The sequence below is a fragment of the Carassius auratus genome, chromosome 24 (genome assembly GCF_003368295.1).
Source record: "Carassius auratus strain Wakin chromosome 24, ASM336829v1, whole genome shotgun sequence".
Classification (NCBI taxonomy): Eukaryota; Metazoa; Chordata; class Actinopteri; order Cypriniformes; family Cyprinidae; genus Carassius; species Carassius auratus.
In genome coordinates this window covers 19,972,014-19,988,717 of record NC_039266.1, presented here as the reverse complement: position 1 = coordinate 19,988,717, position 16,704 = coordinate 19,972,014, and the positions used below count along the sequence as shown (strand labels likewise).

Here is a 16,704-nt window from a genome sequence, read left to right as displayed (position 1 = left end):
GTGTTTGCCAAGTAAATATTTGTGTGACTCTTGTGAAATATAAATTTGTTTATGATAATGACTTTGCATCTTCTATTCAGTGTTATGTTAGTATCAGTAAGATACTTTTATTGTTTTAATAATATTTTGAGTCAGTATATTTTCTGTTTTCATTTCAAATTTAGTTAAAGTTGCAGTAATTTTGTTGCATGTTTTTGTCATGTCTGTAATTTTCTGTATTTTAATATGTCTATTTTCTCTTTTATACTGTATATGTTTACTTATTTTTTTATTATAATTTACAATTGCATATTTGTAAGTTATTTTACTACATCAAGTTAAACTTGATTAAAATAAGAAATGCTATTTTGGCAACTATCTGATATATATATATATATATATATATATATATATATATATATATATATATAATTTTTATTTTTTAATTCAGTTAACGTTTATTTTATTTCAAGTATTGGAAATGTTTTTATTTTATGGGATTAATTATATTTTAATTTTAATTTTAGTTAAATATGTATTTTTTTTTTTCCCTTCAAGCAGATGTGTTGTGTTCGTTTTTGTATTTTTGAGTGACTATAAATATATCGTACTTAGAGGAGTGATTTGTCATTTCCGCTTTTAGGCATTTCATTTGTTTTGAGTGTCTGTCTCTGACTCATGGCACTACTGGAAAGCTTTGTCATTACAGTCTTGCATAGTCAGTCGTTTTGACTGTAACTTCAGCTTATCTATAAAGGAAAATGTGGAAAATCCTCAAACAATTGCACAGCAGTGTTGATCACTAGGCAGATGTAAAGAGAATGTAGTGTGAACACAACATGTATTGCTCCTAGTCTATGCACATGTTCATCAAGTTGTGTTTTTTTTCTCTTCCACTCTCTGTAAAGCTTTCTTTGTAACTGGCATCCTAGAGGGAGCAGGCCGAAAGGTCTGAAATCTGGACTTTTAACATCTCTCCAGGATGCCTGTTTGATGAGGGAAGGAAGGTAAACAACTATTAATGAATTTGTGTTGCTCATTGGCTCAAACACAGTCACATGATTGGGGAGAGGCGGACTTACCAGTAACTCGGAGCCAAAGATGCAGCTTTGCATTCTGCTCAGCTAGCAGATGTTCATCATGTTGTTTTGTACTTTTTGGTCTTTTGTGGCTTTTCTGCCCAATGATCACTACACTGAAAAAATCATTAAAAAAATTCATTTAGAAATTGATAAATTTCACACATAATTAAAGTAATGAGTTGAATGTAAACATACTCCAATCTTTGTTTTATTTATTAACTTTGAAAATGTATATATTTTTGTATTTTAGTTTAATCCGTCAGGCAAGGGACTGCATTTATACATAAGTAAAGATTTACATTTGCTTTTAAAATATAACAAATATAAAAATATTGATTGTTTAAGGCAAATATGCTGATGATTTCAACTATTAAAAAAAGCAACGCAAAAAAAAATTTAAGTTCTAAACTTAACTCTTTTTTACAGTGTTTACCGCTATCTTTAATGGCCGCATGTTATTGCCCTTGCTCATAAACCAAAGTCCTCTGAGTGTACAAATCCACTCTGCCACAAGTCAAGCCACATGCAAAAGAATGTGGTCGATCCAGATGTTCTTTTTCCGAAGGGACTCTCAAAGGGGTGCCTGTTTTGTTACAGAGTTCCCTTGAAGAATTGAGTACAAAATAATAACCTTAAAAGTTTCTGTCAATAAACAAAAGAGTTAATGTAGTGTGGGAAAATGCAGTGCATCTGGACCGGATTTTGATGTTGATGTTTCAGACAAGCGAAACTGATCGCCAAGGTGTTGCTATGCAGTTGCTGTGGTTGTTAGTGCTTTGCTATGCTACACATCTTTTGACCGTTGTATGTTTCATTCTTAAGTATGTTGTATGGCTGTCAGCTACTTAGAAGTACTTTGTTTAACACATTTGACCATGTTTGGTAGATTTTCCACAGATTCCACCTGGGCTTTTGCAATAAGCATGTAATGCATAGACAAATAAATCAACAAATTACTCGTTAGCTTTATTGAGAACCGGTCACAGGTTCAAATGAAACTAATTATCTCTCCTGCGAATGTTGGTTTTGTTCAGATTTCAAGAACATGCCAGTAAGTTCATGCCAGCCTGCCAAGAATGATAATGGCAGGACCACATTCTTGCTTTTGTGAGATATTATGTTTAGTTCCCTTGCACGCCTTTTCACCCAGGAATGCAAGTTTGATAAGTTTGTCCACTGTCTTGAAAGAGCTTATATGCTCTTTAAAATTTTTGCAAGCTTGTGTCTATTCATAATTAACCAAGCTAGTAAATAATGATATATTTTTGGCATCGTGTTTTTATAACTGTTGAGCTTTGTATTTAAAATTGCAATCAGTTTGTTTCCTGAAATCTTACTATGTTACCTGAACTCTTTCCTTTTTGCAAGTTCAAATGAAACAGTCGAACATTTTTTTTTTTTTTTTTCTGTTTCAGGACCATAAGGCAACTGTGTATTCAATGCATCCTACAAGAATATCAAAAAAAAAAAAAAAAAAAAAAAAAAAAAATGGCAACACTTTATATTAATGACCAATTCTCACTATTAATTAATTAATTAATGCATTAGTTGTTTATTAGTACTTATAAAGCAGATATAATGCTTTATTCTTATATAATCATTAACTAATTATTTTTTTATATCTCCTGGAGAACTGTATACAGGTTCATAATTATGCATAATGTATAATTAATTCTAAAGTGAAGATCATGATAAACCACTAGTAATGACTCGAGTATTACAAAATGCCTCTAAAGGAACTACTTGAATCAGTATCCTAAAGTGAAATGGATGATAACGTGTCATTGTAAGCGTTAGAAATATGCAATATGTAAGGTTTTCGAATCCAGAGCTGCTGTCTGCTCTGAAACGAGTGAGCAAAATCTGTCCACATGTGCACCGATCCCAATAATGAACATAATTTTGAGAAAAATGCACAAAATCTTGTTTTATGTCACCGGAACTCCAGCCTCTATTTGAACTAACAGTAAAGAGATGACAGATGAGGCCCAGAGTTAGGAAGTTGCTTCCAGACTTGCTGTAATGGTTTGAGTAATAATGCAGGACATGCATTGTCAACCTTCAGCCGATGTGGAATTTCTGTTTCTGGAAGTTCTTACATTGTCAGTATGGAATTATTTATTCACTGGCTATTAGTTTTTGGTTATCAGGGTTTTTTTGCTACTTTTTACAGTAAAAACCTGTCAAAGGTCGATTATAAAGTTTCAGGACGTGTGATTCAGGATGACACACTTAAAAATAAAGTGTAATGACATCTTAGTGTAACGAAGAATAGCCTGGAGACCGTCTGTAAAAACAGAAAGGTTAAACTCACAGCAAATTGTGTTTTTAATTTTTAGTATTTCCTCTGTCAAGAAAACATGAAAACAATTCCATGAAATGACCTCATCAGGCCACAGGAGTCTGTTTACCTGGATTATGAGCAAAGAAATGAATAAATATGTGAAAAAAGTTATCTTCTCTGTGTGTTCTGAAGGAATCGGTTTGGTTTGGTTCTTAAAATGTGTAAAGCACTATGTATATGCATTATGCAGTATATTTAAGTTTGAATATAAACTTGGAAAAATTTTGAAGTAACAAGCTAAGACTAAATAATATTTCAACGGCCCAGGGGACTTTCCAGTGAGGCATAATTTATTGATCCTTAAATTAGGATGTTGTTTTTTTTCCAATATGGAGAGCAAAACTTGCCAAGGCAATACAGAAACATTCATAAACATGAACAATTTGGGTGTGTGATAAAATGAGCTGATTTCCTTATATTGTGCCTTTTTTAAAAGGAATAATTTGGTCAAAAAAAAAAAAAACATACAGTCATCATTTATTCATGTTGTACTTCATGTCATCACCACATGTTGTTTAAAGAATGTTCACACTGTTCTTTATATTGTGACCAAATCCTTTTAAAACAAAAAACATCATAAATGTATGATATGATGTATATTTGGTGCCATAACTATCAACCAATATTAAAAACATTTAAATGTATTGATATTTCAATCGATATTTAATATTCAGTTACAGTCATGACCAGAATTATTGTCACCCTTGGTAAATATGAACAAAGAAAACCTGCATTGCTAATCCTTTAAATCTCTGACAAAATCCTTATCTTTCATTAACTGAAAACGGGTGGAAACTCTCATGATTTAATGAATGCTTTTTCAAATACATGTTGGCCACAATTATTTGGAAAAAAAAAGTGTTTTTATTTATTTGATTAATAAGGTTATTAATGGTTTAAATTAAAATTAAATAATAGATAAATAATTGATATTTTTTATATAGCAAAATACAAAAGGAATCACTTGCACAAAGGTTATAATGTCACTTTGCTGTAATCTCTGGAAAGGTTAAACAATACAGTTATTTTGTGCTTTAATTTTTATGATTATTTTCCTAAATCTATCATTTTTATTAAAGTGCATATGGCATGGTTGTTTTTTAAGCAGCATTGAGTTTCACAGAGTACAAGTGAGTTCAGCCAAACCTCAGGCTCTGACCATTGTTTCTGACCTCACATCCTCTCACAGGTTTCTGGTGAAGCAATTGAGATGATCCGGATAAACAGAGAGGTCAGGAAAACCCCAGAGCCATAATGATGAGGAGGAGGAGGAGACACCGCAGTGGATCAGTTCTATTGTAAAAAATAAATAAATAAATGGATTATGACTTCATTCACATGAGGAATGCAATTCACATATACTAATATATAAAGAATATCAACTTTCCAACTTCTGTTCAAACAGAGCCACTGGCCCTCGAGAGCCTCATGACTCATTGGTTTTATCTCTGGATATTTGGAGTGGTCAAATAATCACATTTTCCTTTATATAAATAATCTGTATTATTCTGTTTTGAATAAACCCATAACCATAAATATCAGCACTGTTTGTGCTCTCAGCATGAATGGTATTTCAAACTGTGCAGAGTCTAATATTTCTAACCCATCAGATTTATCATTTTAATCTTACAGTGGCTAAAAATGGTTGAAAAAAATCTCATATAGTCATAGCTGAAAAAAATATGTCCTGAGAACATTTAGGTAACATTCCCATGAAAATGTTATTTCTATTTCTTGATTATATGAACATTCCATTTCAGCTTTTTGCAAATATTGTGGAAAAATTACTTTTGAATGTTCTCAAAGATGTTGGTTGAATGTTTTGCGCTCACATTTGAAAGCATTATAGTTCAACCAAAAATGAAGATGCTTGATGTGATCATTTGATTTTTTTTTAATCAGCTGTCTGATCTCTCATTCTGACGGCACCCATTCACTGCAGAGGACCACTGGTGACCAAGAGAAGTAATGCAACATTTCTCTAAATCCGTTCTGATAAACTCATCTACTGTTGGATGGCCCGAGATTGAGTACATTTTGAGTACATTTTAATTTTTGGGTGAACTATTCCTTTAAAGACCAGATAACATTGAATGAACATTCTATTAACGTTAAATTAAGAATGTTTGTTCATTCAGAAAAACTTAACATTCCCAAAACAAGCTTATAGGTTTATACTGAATGAGCTCTTTTTTACTTGCACCTGTATGAAACTCCTAACAAAAATGTCTTTGATAAAACATCTTTCAAACAGTTCAAAGTTGTTAATTTTTGACAAACCCTATTGTTTAGGCATTAAATACCCACATTTGGCACAGCCAATTGCCTAAAAGTTGCACAGCCAATTGTGTAAAGAGATTCTCAAATGGCAATAATGAGACTTAAAGGAAAACCAACCTTTTCCAGTCTTATCTTATCCCTTGTGGTTTTGGGTGAGTTTCACTGGAAGCACTGGAAGCATTTTAACATGCAAAGCCACAGGCTAGAGTGAGGTACCAGCTGCTGATTTACATAAGGATCTGAATGGGCAACAGACCCCTGCTGGCATTCAGCGCTCTAGAGGTGCCTGCATCACATACCGGCTGAAACTGGGACAGAACTGGAGTCATGCTTCCCAAAATACAAATCGTGACCATGTCATGAGTAATATGTTGTCATGGTGGTCATCAGAAGAGTTAATGCCCATAAGCAGTTACGTGACATAATGCATGATTAAATCATGTTTAGTTTGCATCTCATCCCTTAGAACAATGCTTCAGATCAAATTTTTAATTCAAACGCAACAATCTCAAAACTGTTATATAAGGTTAAATAAGAATTTTAAATATCAGCACTATCAGTGAATAACTATTAAATTATATATATATATATATATAGTCACATAAATAATTGCATATTATTTGATGATTAAAATATTTTTTTCCTTTTTAACTTGCATTCTTTAATCACTAAAGTTCTTTAGTCGTTTATGTAATAAACTGTGTGAGTATATTTGTGTGTGCATAGACAGAGACAGACTCACTTGTCCTGGAGGGCGGGGCTTCCTGAGGGTCGCTGGAATCTGGGTGGGTTTTCTGAACTCACACACACAAGGAGGGTGCTTCAAAAACCACCTGCGACGAGTTTTCACCGTCATTTTTATCCTGCCTGGTAAAAGGAGTTTTACTTGGTCTTCGTACCGATTTTTTTTCTTGGTCTTCGTACTGAAATTGGATTAATTTTTTCGCCTGGGGACAGTATGGAAAGTAACAGGCAAATGAAATATAGCCGGCTTGAATTGGTACTGGTTTTATTTTTCACGAGCTCTTGCGCCTCAGGTGAGTCGCGTACCTGTGTCGAGATGACTGAATGCGTGTTATTCATTTCTATCGTTCTAGTAATGTATTGATTCATTCGCTTTTCTGTTTCGTAGAAATCTTTCCAAAAGCACAAAACGTATCCTGGTCCTCTGTCAATTTTAAATCCATATTAACATGGAGCCCAAAACCAACCAATTATTCCTACACTGTCGAATTTTCAAAGTAAGTCGTCATTTTTTTTTTTTTTTTTTTATTAATATATAGCACAGTAGTAAGGTTGTATATTTTACATTCACTGTCTTGAATGCAGCATCAGAGTTATGAAAATAATTTGTTTAGGAACCACACCCTTTCCGGGTTCAATTAAAAAACACTTTAAAAGGTATTTTCCATAATAGCGAAGGGTCTAGATCTGTTACAGTTTCTTCTTGCAGGTTTATATAAAGTAAAACGTACACTATGAGCTTCAACGTTTTAGTGTCATACAATAGCGAAAAGACTAATATTACTTAGATCATATTGATTCTGACCAATCAAGTCATAATTCGTTGATTATATCAAAAGGTTTCTCACTGTGTAATCTGAAAAGGGCAATAAACTGATAAAAGATCATAAAAGTGTATTATGTATTTTGTTTCTATTGTTTTAAACTTTTCTGTTAATTTCTACTCAATCAATTTTCCTCAGTAAATGAATTAAAAGTGCATTGCATTTATCTCTGCAGTCAATTTAACTTGATTTGATTTAAATGTTAGTGGGTTTAGATATTCTTTTATTAATATTTAAAGCATAAGAACCTTTATGAACGATAAGCTCTGTATTAATCTCTCACATGAGGCAGATTTGGCAACTCTTGCACTCCACCCCCAGGACTTGTTACAGCAGGGCACCAACCTGTCACTTTTTTCTCATCTAATATCATTTATTATTTCTAAATGTTTGCTTTACTATCTTAATGTCTGTGTAAAATGACTGTAGACTCGGCCAGGACAGAGAACGGATGCAGCACTGTGTCAAGATGATGGAAACTGAATGCGACCTGACAGAAAGGTTAAAAGACCTGAATGCCTCTTACAGCGCTGACGTCCTGTCTGAACCCATGCGGGGCGTCTCCTCAGATATGGTTGAGTTCCCTCATGTCAGCTCGGAGAAATTCTCCCCTTACTATGACAGTCAGTATCTTTTACAACCACCTTTATTTAATGACAAAAAGATATTGAACCATTGTAAAGGTCTTCTGTTTTGATTCTCTTTCAGCTGCCATTGGCAAGCCAGAGTTTACAATAGAAGTAAGCAGCGACAAAAGGAAGATAACGCTGCTCGTAATGGACATCCCCACAGCTCTCTTTAATGAGGATAAAAAGAGACTGAATATTCGGGATGTTTTCGGAGACAACGTGCAGTATAAGGTTGCCTACAGAAAAGCCAAGAGCACAGGAAAGGTTAGTGTTGACTGTAAAGTGTGCTATCTTTCATTTGTCAAATCTTTTTTTATAAGCAGTAAACAGACTTTTCTGAGCTCTTTCACTACTTTTTAAAGTCTAGTGCTATCCCGACTTCTAGTATAAAACAACATTTCAAAAAAAAAAAAAAAAAATTTCTTATTCAAATGTATGTTTAATTCAATGTATTACTGTTTTTCTTTAAAAATATATATTTTTTTAACTTGAAGAGTAATTATATGTCTTTCTAAAAATATGACAATTTAAAAAAATATTTTTATTCACCTAGATTTATTATGTAGTGCACAATAGAAATGACAATTACAAAAATATCTCAAAAGTTCTATTCAGAAGATTTCATAAAGATTAAAAAAATAAATTTATACTTTTATTTATCAAGGATGCAATATATTGTTCAAAACTGACTGTGAAGACAGTTATAATGTTACAAAATATTTATAATTACATTATTTAAACGCTGATTAATATGCTGCTATTTTGAATATCTATTAATCAAAGAATTCTGGAGAAAATTAATTTTTGTTTCCATAAAAAAGCCATCACAACATTCATCTTTAATAATAATCTTGAGCAGTAAATTAGCATATTAAAATAATTTCCGAAGGATCAAGTGACACTGAACACAGGTGTAATATAGCTTGGTATCACAGGAATAAATTATATTTTAAAATAAATTAAAATAGAAAACTTTTATTTTAAATTGTCATACTATTTCACAATATTACTGTTAATAAATGCATAAATAAATGCAACCCTGCTGAGAATAAGCGACATTAGAACATTTTTAAAAATCGTTATTATTGCAAACTTTATATATTAAACATATTTTATGTCTTTGCCTCTTCAGAGAGAGAAGATCAGTAAAGACAGCACCATTGAGCTGACAGATTTGGACCGAGGAGAGAGTTACTGTTTTAACGTTCAGGCTTTCCTACCCTTCCGCGCTCTAGACAAACAACACGGGGAAGTCAGCAACATCCAGTGCTCACCAGAAGAAAACACATCTGTCTTTGCAGGTAATGCTTTCACTTTTTACACTAAAACATGGTCTGTCAGGGATTTTCAACACAACAATCTCAGGAAATGCAAACGTTAGAGCGAATCATTTTCCCAAAATAGACACTCTCCCGATCTGGACTCTGGCTGTAACACATCCCTGTATGAAGTGTCAAAGAGCTGATAAAGTATCACATCACAGATTTCTATGGACTCTATGAATGTGTGCTTCACAGAGACATTTAATCCAACCGATAGCACTCATAATTGCTAAGAAATGTGTCCGTTGGGTGGATTGTAAATTAATCATCACAGCGTCTAGGGACCAATAGAGCTGCAAAATTCCTGCGGTGTCCATCACAAGCTCATCGAACCAAGTCTTGACTTTAATGACGATGATGTAATGTTTTTGCAGAGTATGGTGTGGGTGTCATCTTCGGAGCCATATTCATTATCATTTTGGCAGTAACAACAATCATTTTCATCGTGATGTGCTACAGACGAAGACAGAGAGAAATAAACAAAGGAAAAGAGGGATCACCCCTGAAAGGTGTGTGAGGAGTGAGGATGCTTTGTTTGGTAGATCTCAACTGGACTCCCTTAGGGAGGATGGCGTCCCGTTCTATTAGAAAACAATGGGAGAATTGTGTTTCTGTGAAACCTCAAACTGTAGATATGTTAGACATATTATTTAGCAAGACAAGACCTTTATGCTGTCTGGTGGTGGGTTCTTTAGTCTGGCACTGAAGTGTAAAATATTTTATATTTTATAAGCACTGCCTTATTTCTTCTACTTTCTAACAAACGGAAATACTGTATGGTTTATAATGGGTTTTTATTGCGCGCACTTGGGAGAATCAAAATCAGAGCACATTTTATGAAATGAAAGAACACTAATTTATTTTTTTAGCTATTAATGTGGTAGACTATATTTGTTTGTAAAGTATTTTTGTGACAGCAAAACATTTTATTTTAGGTTTACATGTACGTGGGTAACCAGCAATCATAAAATAATGTTAAATCTGGTTTATTGTTGTCATTTTGATCAACTTTATCATTATTCTACAAACCTGTGAAAACAATAGGAATGGTACTGAGGTGGGATTTTATTTTATTTTTTAAATAAAACTGTTATATATACAAAAATGCACATGTGTCGTTATATTTTATGTTATGTTTCATATTGCTTCATCAAACTCATTTAGATGTCTATCAATTAAATAAATGGCTCAACTGCGCCCTCAAATGTAAATTAGAGGAATTATTCCATTAAATGTAACTTCACCCATCAAATATTTTAAGTGCAAGCCTCATTTCTAAAGAATATATATATATATATATATATATATATATATATATATATATATATATATATATATATATATATATATATATATTAGATCCTTTTTATTTTGATTCACAACCCATCTGACTGCAAACTCACATTTGCAACTTAAATAAAATATATTTTATAAAAAAATATCTGTCTATACAAAGTCCAAGACCAGTGCACTGTATTTTCCAATAATCAACAATAAAATTTTTTTTATTTTGTACACACCAAGCTAAACAGACAGGTAAATCTAAATTAAAATGTACATAAAAATATACAATAAAAAATTGTTGGTGCAATTAGAGTGAACTTTTGTGTTCACTGAGAGTAGACTGGGGCAAATGTTATAATGACGTCAAATGTTGAACGTTGCGTTTTGGGACGGATGTCTGGAACACACACTTCCCGTCTTCCTGGATGTAATTTATCAACATCTCACTAGTGCTGACCTCAAAGTACACAAACGCTCCTGTAGTCTGATTAATTGCGTTGGAGAACAGCTGCCAAGAAGACGGGAAGCTGTTTTTGTGGTCGGTGAAAATGTCCGCATTGATTCCAGTTCCGCTGACAACATATGAACTTCCATCGTCTTCTCTGATAAACTGATGAAATAGAAAACATTTAATAAACAAGTAAGAATCCCCCCAAAATGTATAGATCAAATGTGTGCACCCTCAAGCCTTCCTATATGTAGATGAGAAATTTAAGCACTGCATCACTTGCTCACAAATGGAAATAGGTGCCGTCATAATGAGAGTCCAAACAGCTGATAAAAACGGCATAATCCACAAGTAATCCATACGATTATATCACATCATTTAATATCTTGTGAAATTAAAAACTGCATTTTTATAAGAAACTAATCTATAATTTCTGGAGAAAGCAATACAGTATTATAGAGGACTCGTATTTTAGCAGAAAGCAAAAGTTTCGACAGTTTCACTTCACAAGACATTGATGTACTAGAGTCATGTGGATTACTTGTTAATTATTGTGATGTTTTTATCAGCTGTTTGGATTCTCATTCTGACGGCACCCATTCACTGCAGAGGATCCATTGCTGAGCAAATTATGTAAATTGCTCCAAATTAACGAACAAACTCATCTACATCTAGGATGGCCTAAGGGTGAGTACATTTTCAGAAAATGTTCATTTTTGGGGGTGAACCTTTAATAGAATGTTTTATTGAAAAGTTATAGTACTATTTAGATTTTCTATTACGTGATGATGTGATGTTGAAGATACCGACCTGTAGACTGTGGTCATGACCACTCAGATATAAGGAGACGCGGTACTTCTTCAGAAGAGGTCTGAGTTCTGATATCAAACACTTGGTCGGACCGTGATGCCCAATGGACCAGACTGGATAATGACCGGCCACAATGACAAAATCTGACCTGAGGATTAACAGATGCATTTATTACTAAACGCATTTGATGAACATAAACTTTGTTTCACTTCTGTTGTGGAAAACAGCTGTGAGAGTTGCTGCTATTCTTCTCAGTGGTATTTTTACTGTAATTTCCCCTGCACATGTGAGGCCATGTGCAGTTTGAGTTCAGTTTCATCTGCCTGTTTACGGTTTGTATATTAAACACAAAACTCTCAAGCGCATCACCTTATGTCCATAGTGCTGAAGTCATAAAACTGGGCAAAAAGAATTGCCTTGTAACTTCTAACTTAAATTGTTGCATGAATATTCTTTAACCCTGTCTGAAATATGAATGAGTAGTGTTTTAAATAGTGTTTTTGTTTTGTATCATATCTGACACACCAGGTTCTTGTAGGACTCATATAGTGTATAAATATATAAATATATATATATATATATATATATATATATATATAGACCAAAAGTAGGAAGAGAGAGAAATTCTGATAGCTTGTAATGTAAATCAGTGAGATCTTTATAACCATAAGCTCATCATTTACATAAAATACACATAAATATCAGGTCCAACACAATATCTTTCAGTAGAATGTCCTAATAAGATGATATTTAAATCCTTTTTTGATCAAATATTGGTAAAGGCTGATGTATCATATCTGAAACTCACATTTTAGCATGATTTTTCTAAAACATGACATATGGATAATCAAGTAAACCTAAATTGCTTCAGTCCAGTAAGTGTGTTAATACTGAAATATTAATAGCAATACATAAGTTGTTCTTACATTTACTTTTTAAGATTTAAAAAGACTTACTTTCTAAGATTTCACGTCAAGAAGAAACCTGAAAGTTATTCTAAAAGGCCTTTTACTTTCGAAAAAAGCGTAACTTATCAATCAGACGACATAAGGCCATTTTTTTAAGCAAAGTTTTGATCATGTTGAACAATTAGACACCTTAGAAATGAATGTATCATTATATTTGAAACATTTCTTCTTCGTTGCTGCTCAGAAAACAAAGCTGCATTTACAACTGCAATGACAAAGGGGTAACCGATCTCATTTTTGAGTGAACTATCTCTTTAAGAGCTGGGTCTATTTTTATTATGGAATGCCGGGAGTGTTTTCCAACTCATATCTGGGATTTAGGAGGATGTGATTGACTTGGATCTGAGACAGTGAAGAAGTGAGAGAGAATAAGTGAAAGGCCTTTAAAAACAAGCCCTAAAATTCCTGTAATGTTTGCCCAGTAAAAGGAAAACACATCCTGTGATTATCAATGGATTTCAATGTTGTTTGTTCTTCTATTAGGGCCAGACTGCTTGTATTTGGCTCTCATGTAGCTACTGTTGTTCTAATAACTCACTTGGTGTTTTGAAGTTTCTCCTCGATCCATTTCAGATGTTGTTTGGCAGCAGCGTAGCTCTCCGGACCTACAGGGTCAAGCCCGTCATAGGTGTTCCCACACAGAACCACCGTATCAATCATCAGGACCGTGATGGAAGTGTTGCTGTGGGGAACCTTGAAGCTCAGCTGATAGTAGAGGTCTGGGTAGATCCTGCCACACATTAACACCAGCACACTGAATGCCCATGTTCACGTTCTTGAACACATAGAGCCTGACCTTTGACCTCACTCACCATCTTTCAGATCTGTTTGAGTAGGCGATCTGTGCTGATATGTTTCCACGGTGATCGTGATTTCCTGCTACCAGGTACCACGGCACGGCCATCAGCGCAGGGTGAGAGAACACACTCTCAAAGGTGGACTGAAGAAGAAGAATTCTCTTCTTTATTATTACAATTATGTAATTTATGTGATTTAAAAACTATAATATTATAGTAAATAATAATAATATTTTTTAAGTAAGTAATTATATTTTTAAGTTATTTTACTTAAAACTGGCCATGGTATTATGAAGTTATTTTTGATTCAAAACAACTGAGCACCTGTGGCAGTGCGATTTGTAGTTGTAGAGAAAAGCCACACATGTGTATCAGTAAATTTGAAGCCACAGAGGGAAATGTTTTAAGAGTTGCAAACCTGTAGCCTTTTTTTCTCTCCTACAAACACAACACAACAGTTACACCTTCTCAAATTCTTCATTGCAGGTGCACAAATCCTATTCTACAAATCACACATTTAGAAACTCGTACGCTCGCATTTTTGATACAATTGCTGCAGTGAATGTGGTGCAAAACGCATTTACACACCCGCATCAAGAAATGTGAAGTCGTGGAGAAATGTTAATCATCCGCAAATCAGTACGTCAATTCATCAAATGAGAGTTGCACACTTGTAGAATATTTTCTCAAAAATGTCTTGTATATTTTTCTAACACAAACACAAAGTACATAACTACAGCTGCTTGAATCTGCTGCGATGAATCTCAAACACTGTTTTTCGCTTTCAAGTGACAAGTTTCGCGCTCTCCCTTTTGCACCGAGATATTTGGTTCAAAAGTGATTTGTGCATCTGTAGAGGTAGTGGGCGGGACTATTTAGAGATTACAGAATTTCAATTTTATTTTATTTATTTATTTATCTATCTAAATACTAAATGCAAGAGGTAAACCATATAGAATACCATAAAATATAATATTTTTAATTTAATTTAATTTAATTTAATTTAATTTAATTTAATTTAATTTAATTTAATTTAATTTAATTTAATTTACAAAAAAAAAAATTATTTTATTTGTTTCGACTTTTAATAACAATTTTCATCTAAATATGGTGATGAGGATCCATCCGTGGTTTTACTCGTGTTTACTAAATGCAACAGGTAAACCATATAAAAATACCATAAAATAAAGTACCCTGGTCCTTTTATTTTATTTTATTTTATTTATAATAATGTAAGCTTGTAGGTATGGAGAATATAAGCTTGACTGTATTCTGCTCTTCTGCCACTAGAGGTCACCAATTCATCTGTGACACTGACTATATCAGGTTAGCAGAGAGTGTGAAGAAGAGCTGAAGTACCCTACACACCATTACCATCTGCTCTTTAACATGTCTGGTCCTGGTCATCAAACTTCGATGCTGTAATGCCAGTGTAAACATTAACCTGAGAAAACCCTACATCTTGCATGACAGATCCCTCAAAACGTCTGTGCAAATTCCACAAGCACTTAAGACAGAAATTTCAGAGGTGAATCATACAACTGACTTAACCTGGCGTTCACCTTAAAGCGGGTGTCATCTACATCTCTGACCCCGCTGAAGTAGAAATGATCTCCAAGACTGAGGACAAAGTCCAGCCCTGAGCTCTCAGCAATTCTGCCCAGTTCATTGGCCGTGTCAAACTCATGTGGTGTGTAGTAGGGGTATATAGGAAGTCCACCCCAGTCTCCAATACCAACAAACTTTAGAGAAGCTGAGGAGAAACCAAACATGTAGATAAAGAGTTTATATCAAGGCATATTCCACAGACTCAAAGTGAACTCATGTCACACTTGATCACATGAAAGATTCTTACTGAACCGGTTTGTCTGCACTATAGTCATGTGCCCAGATATGTTTACACTTCCTTAAAGACTATAATAATACAGATCATAAAGAAAATACATCAAATATACTCTACCTTGTTCATTCGCCTGACATGTTGTGTAGAACGTCTGAAGGCAGGAGATAAGAAGGAAGACCAACCGCGCCATATCATGATCCGATCCTGCAAACAGTCCCAGTGTATGAGAGCTTTGAGAGTCACACAGACACTGACAAGCCACAAACAGCTTAACACACAGTTCTGCACCTAAAGGGAAACTGCATGTGGTTTATGACAAGCTTCCTGTATTGAGTACAACATGAAAGAATGAAGCACATGATGACCAACGTTCACCGGTTTATAAAGTAAACAAGTGAATGTTATTATCAGCTATCAGAAAAAAAAGAACTTAGAAATGCAACAACAACCATTACTACTATTATATTAGTTGTTACTGTAAATATATATATATATATATATATATATATATATATTAATAACATGGTCAGCAAGCAAATATGTTCATAAAAATAATGATTTTAATAATTAAATACATTTTTTTCTCACATCTATCTATCATCTATATCTAATATTTTATTTTTAATATTAGCTGCTAACAAAGTAAAAAAACGCAAAAGATAACAACAGCAAAAATAAAGTAGTTCTTGTTTAGTAGAATATTTTATACAGTTTAATTATATTATAATTTGAATAAGCTTACCAGTTACAAACATAAGATTTTCTTTTGTTCTGTATTATTTTAATAATAATTTAAATTAAACTAGAAATAATGTGCAATATTTTACACACACACACACACACACACACACACACACACACACATATATATATATATATATTTCTAATATATTTTCTAGTATTTTTCAGTGTGTTATGACAGCCATGGTAAATCTTTAGTTACACAGCTATTTGCAGTTGCATTGGTAAAATACCAACCCTTATCAAGCGGATTTGTGGTTTAAACGGATCTAGTTAAGAGTTTACAGCAGAAGCTCTCCAGCAGATCTCATAAATGATTAACTACAGTACAAAACAAATGCAGTGTCAGTGTGCAGTGATGGTTTCAGATATTAATACTACGTTCATATATATATATATATATATATATATATATATATATATATATATATATATATATATATATCACAGCACTTAATAATTACTATATACACTTCAGGACAAAAGTATGATTTCTGAAGGATCATGTGATACTGAAGACTGGAGTAATGATGCTGGAAATGTACCTTTGTCATGACATTAAAATATATTTAAACAGAAAACTAAGTTTACACAATATTACTGTTTTAA

At 33.3% G+C, this 16,704-nt stretch overlaps 2 protein-coding genes and 1 long non-coding RNA gene across 4 annotated transcripts; 1 reads left to right on the top strand and 2 right to left on the bottom strand.

Moving 5' to 3' along the window:
• Positions 1 to 479: 479 nt before the first annotated feature.
• On the bottom strand, positions 480 to 5,897 carry LOC113042775 (uncharacterized). Of its 2 annotated transcripts, none has more exons than XR_003275626.1 (4): positions 5,803 to 5,897; positions 4,565 to 4,698; positions 1,062 to 1,174; positions 480 to 965 (listed from the first exon to the last, which is right to left on the bottom strand). It is a non-coding gene; the product is annotated as an uncharacterized LOC113042775 (long non-coding RNA). The 2 variants fall into 2 exon arrangements; XR_003275627.1 differs by having other exon boundaries at positions 4,578 to 4,698.
• A 635-nt stretch (positions 5,898 to 6,532) lies between these two features.
• On the top strand, positions 6,533 to 10,275 carry LOC113042556 (tissue factor-like). The gene is made up of 6 exons (XM_026201497.1): positions 6,533 to 6,722; positions 6,818 to 6,926; positions 7,683 to 7,876; positions 7,962 to 8,146; positions 9,015 to 9,183; positions 9,579 to 10,275. Exons 1-6 carry the CDS (start codon positions 6,644 to 6,646, stop codon positions 9,719 to 9,721), a joined length of 879 nt encoding a protein of 292 aa, XP_026057282.1. The 5' UTR covers positions 6,533 to 6,643; the 3' UTR covers positions 9,722 to 10,275.
• A 401-nt stretch (positions 10,276 to 10,676) lies between these two features.
• LOC113042555 (tartrate-resistant acid phosphatase type 5) lies at positions 10,677 to 15,691 on the bottom strand. Its single transcript, XM_026201496.1, has 6 exons — positions 15,472 to 15,691; positions 15,074 to 15,264; positions 13,527 to 13,654; positions 13,253 to 13,444; positions 11,747 to 11,894; positions 10,677 to 11,098 (listed from the first exon to the last, which is right to left on the bottom strand). The coding sequence occupies exons 1-6, from the start codon at positions 15,542 to 15,544 to the stop codon at positions 10,841 to 10,843; spliced, it is 990 nt and encodes a 329-aa protein (XP_026057281.1). The 5' UTR covers positions 15,545 to 15,691; the 3' UTR covers positions 10,677 to 10,840.
• Positions 15,692 to 16,704: the final 1,013 nt, after the last annotated feature.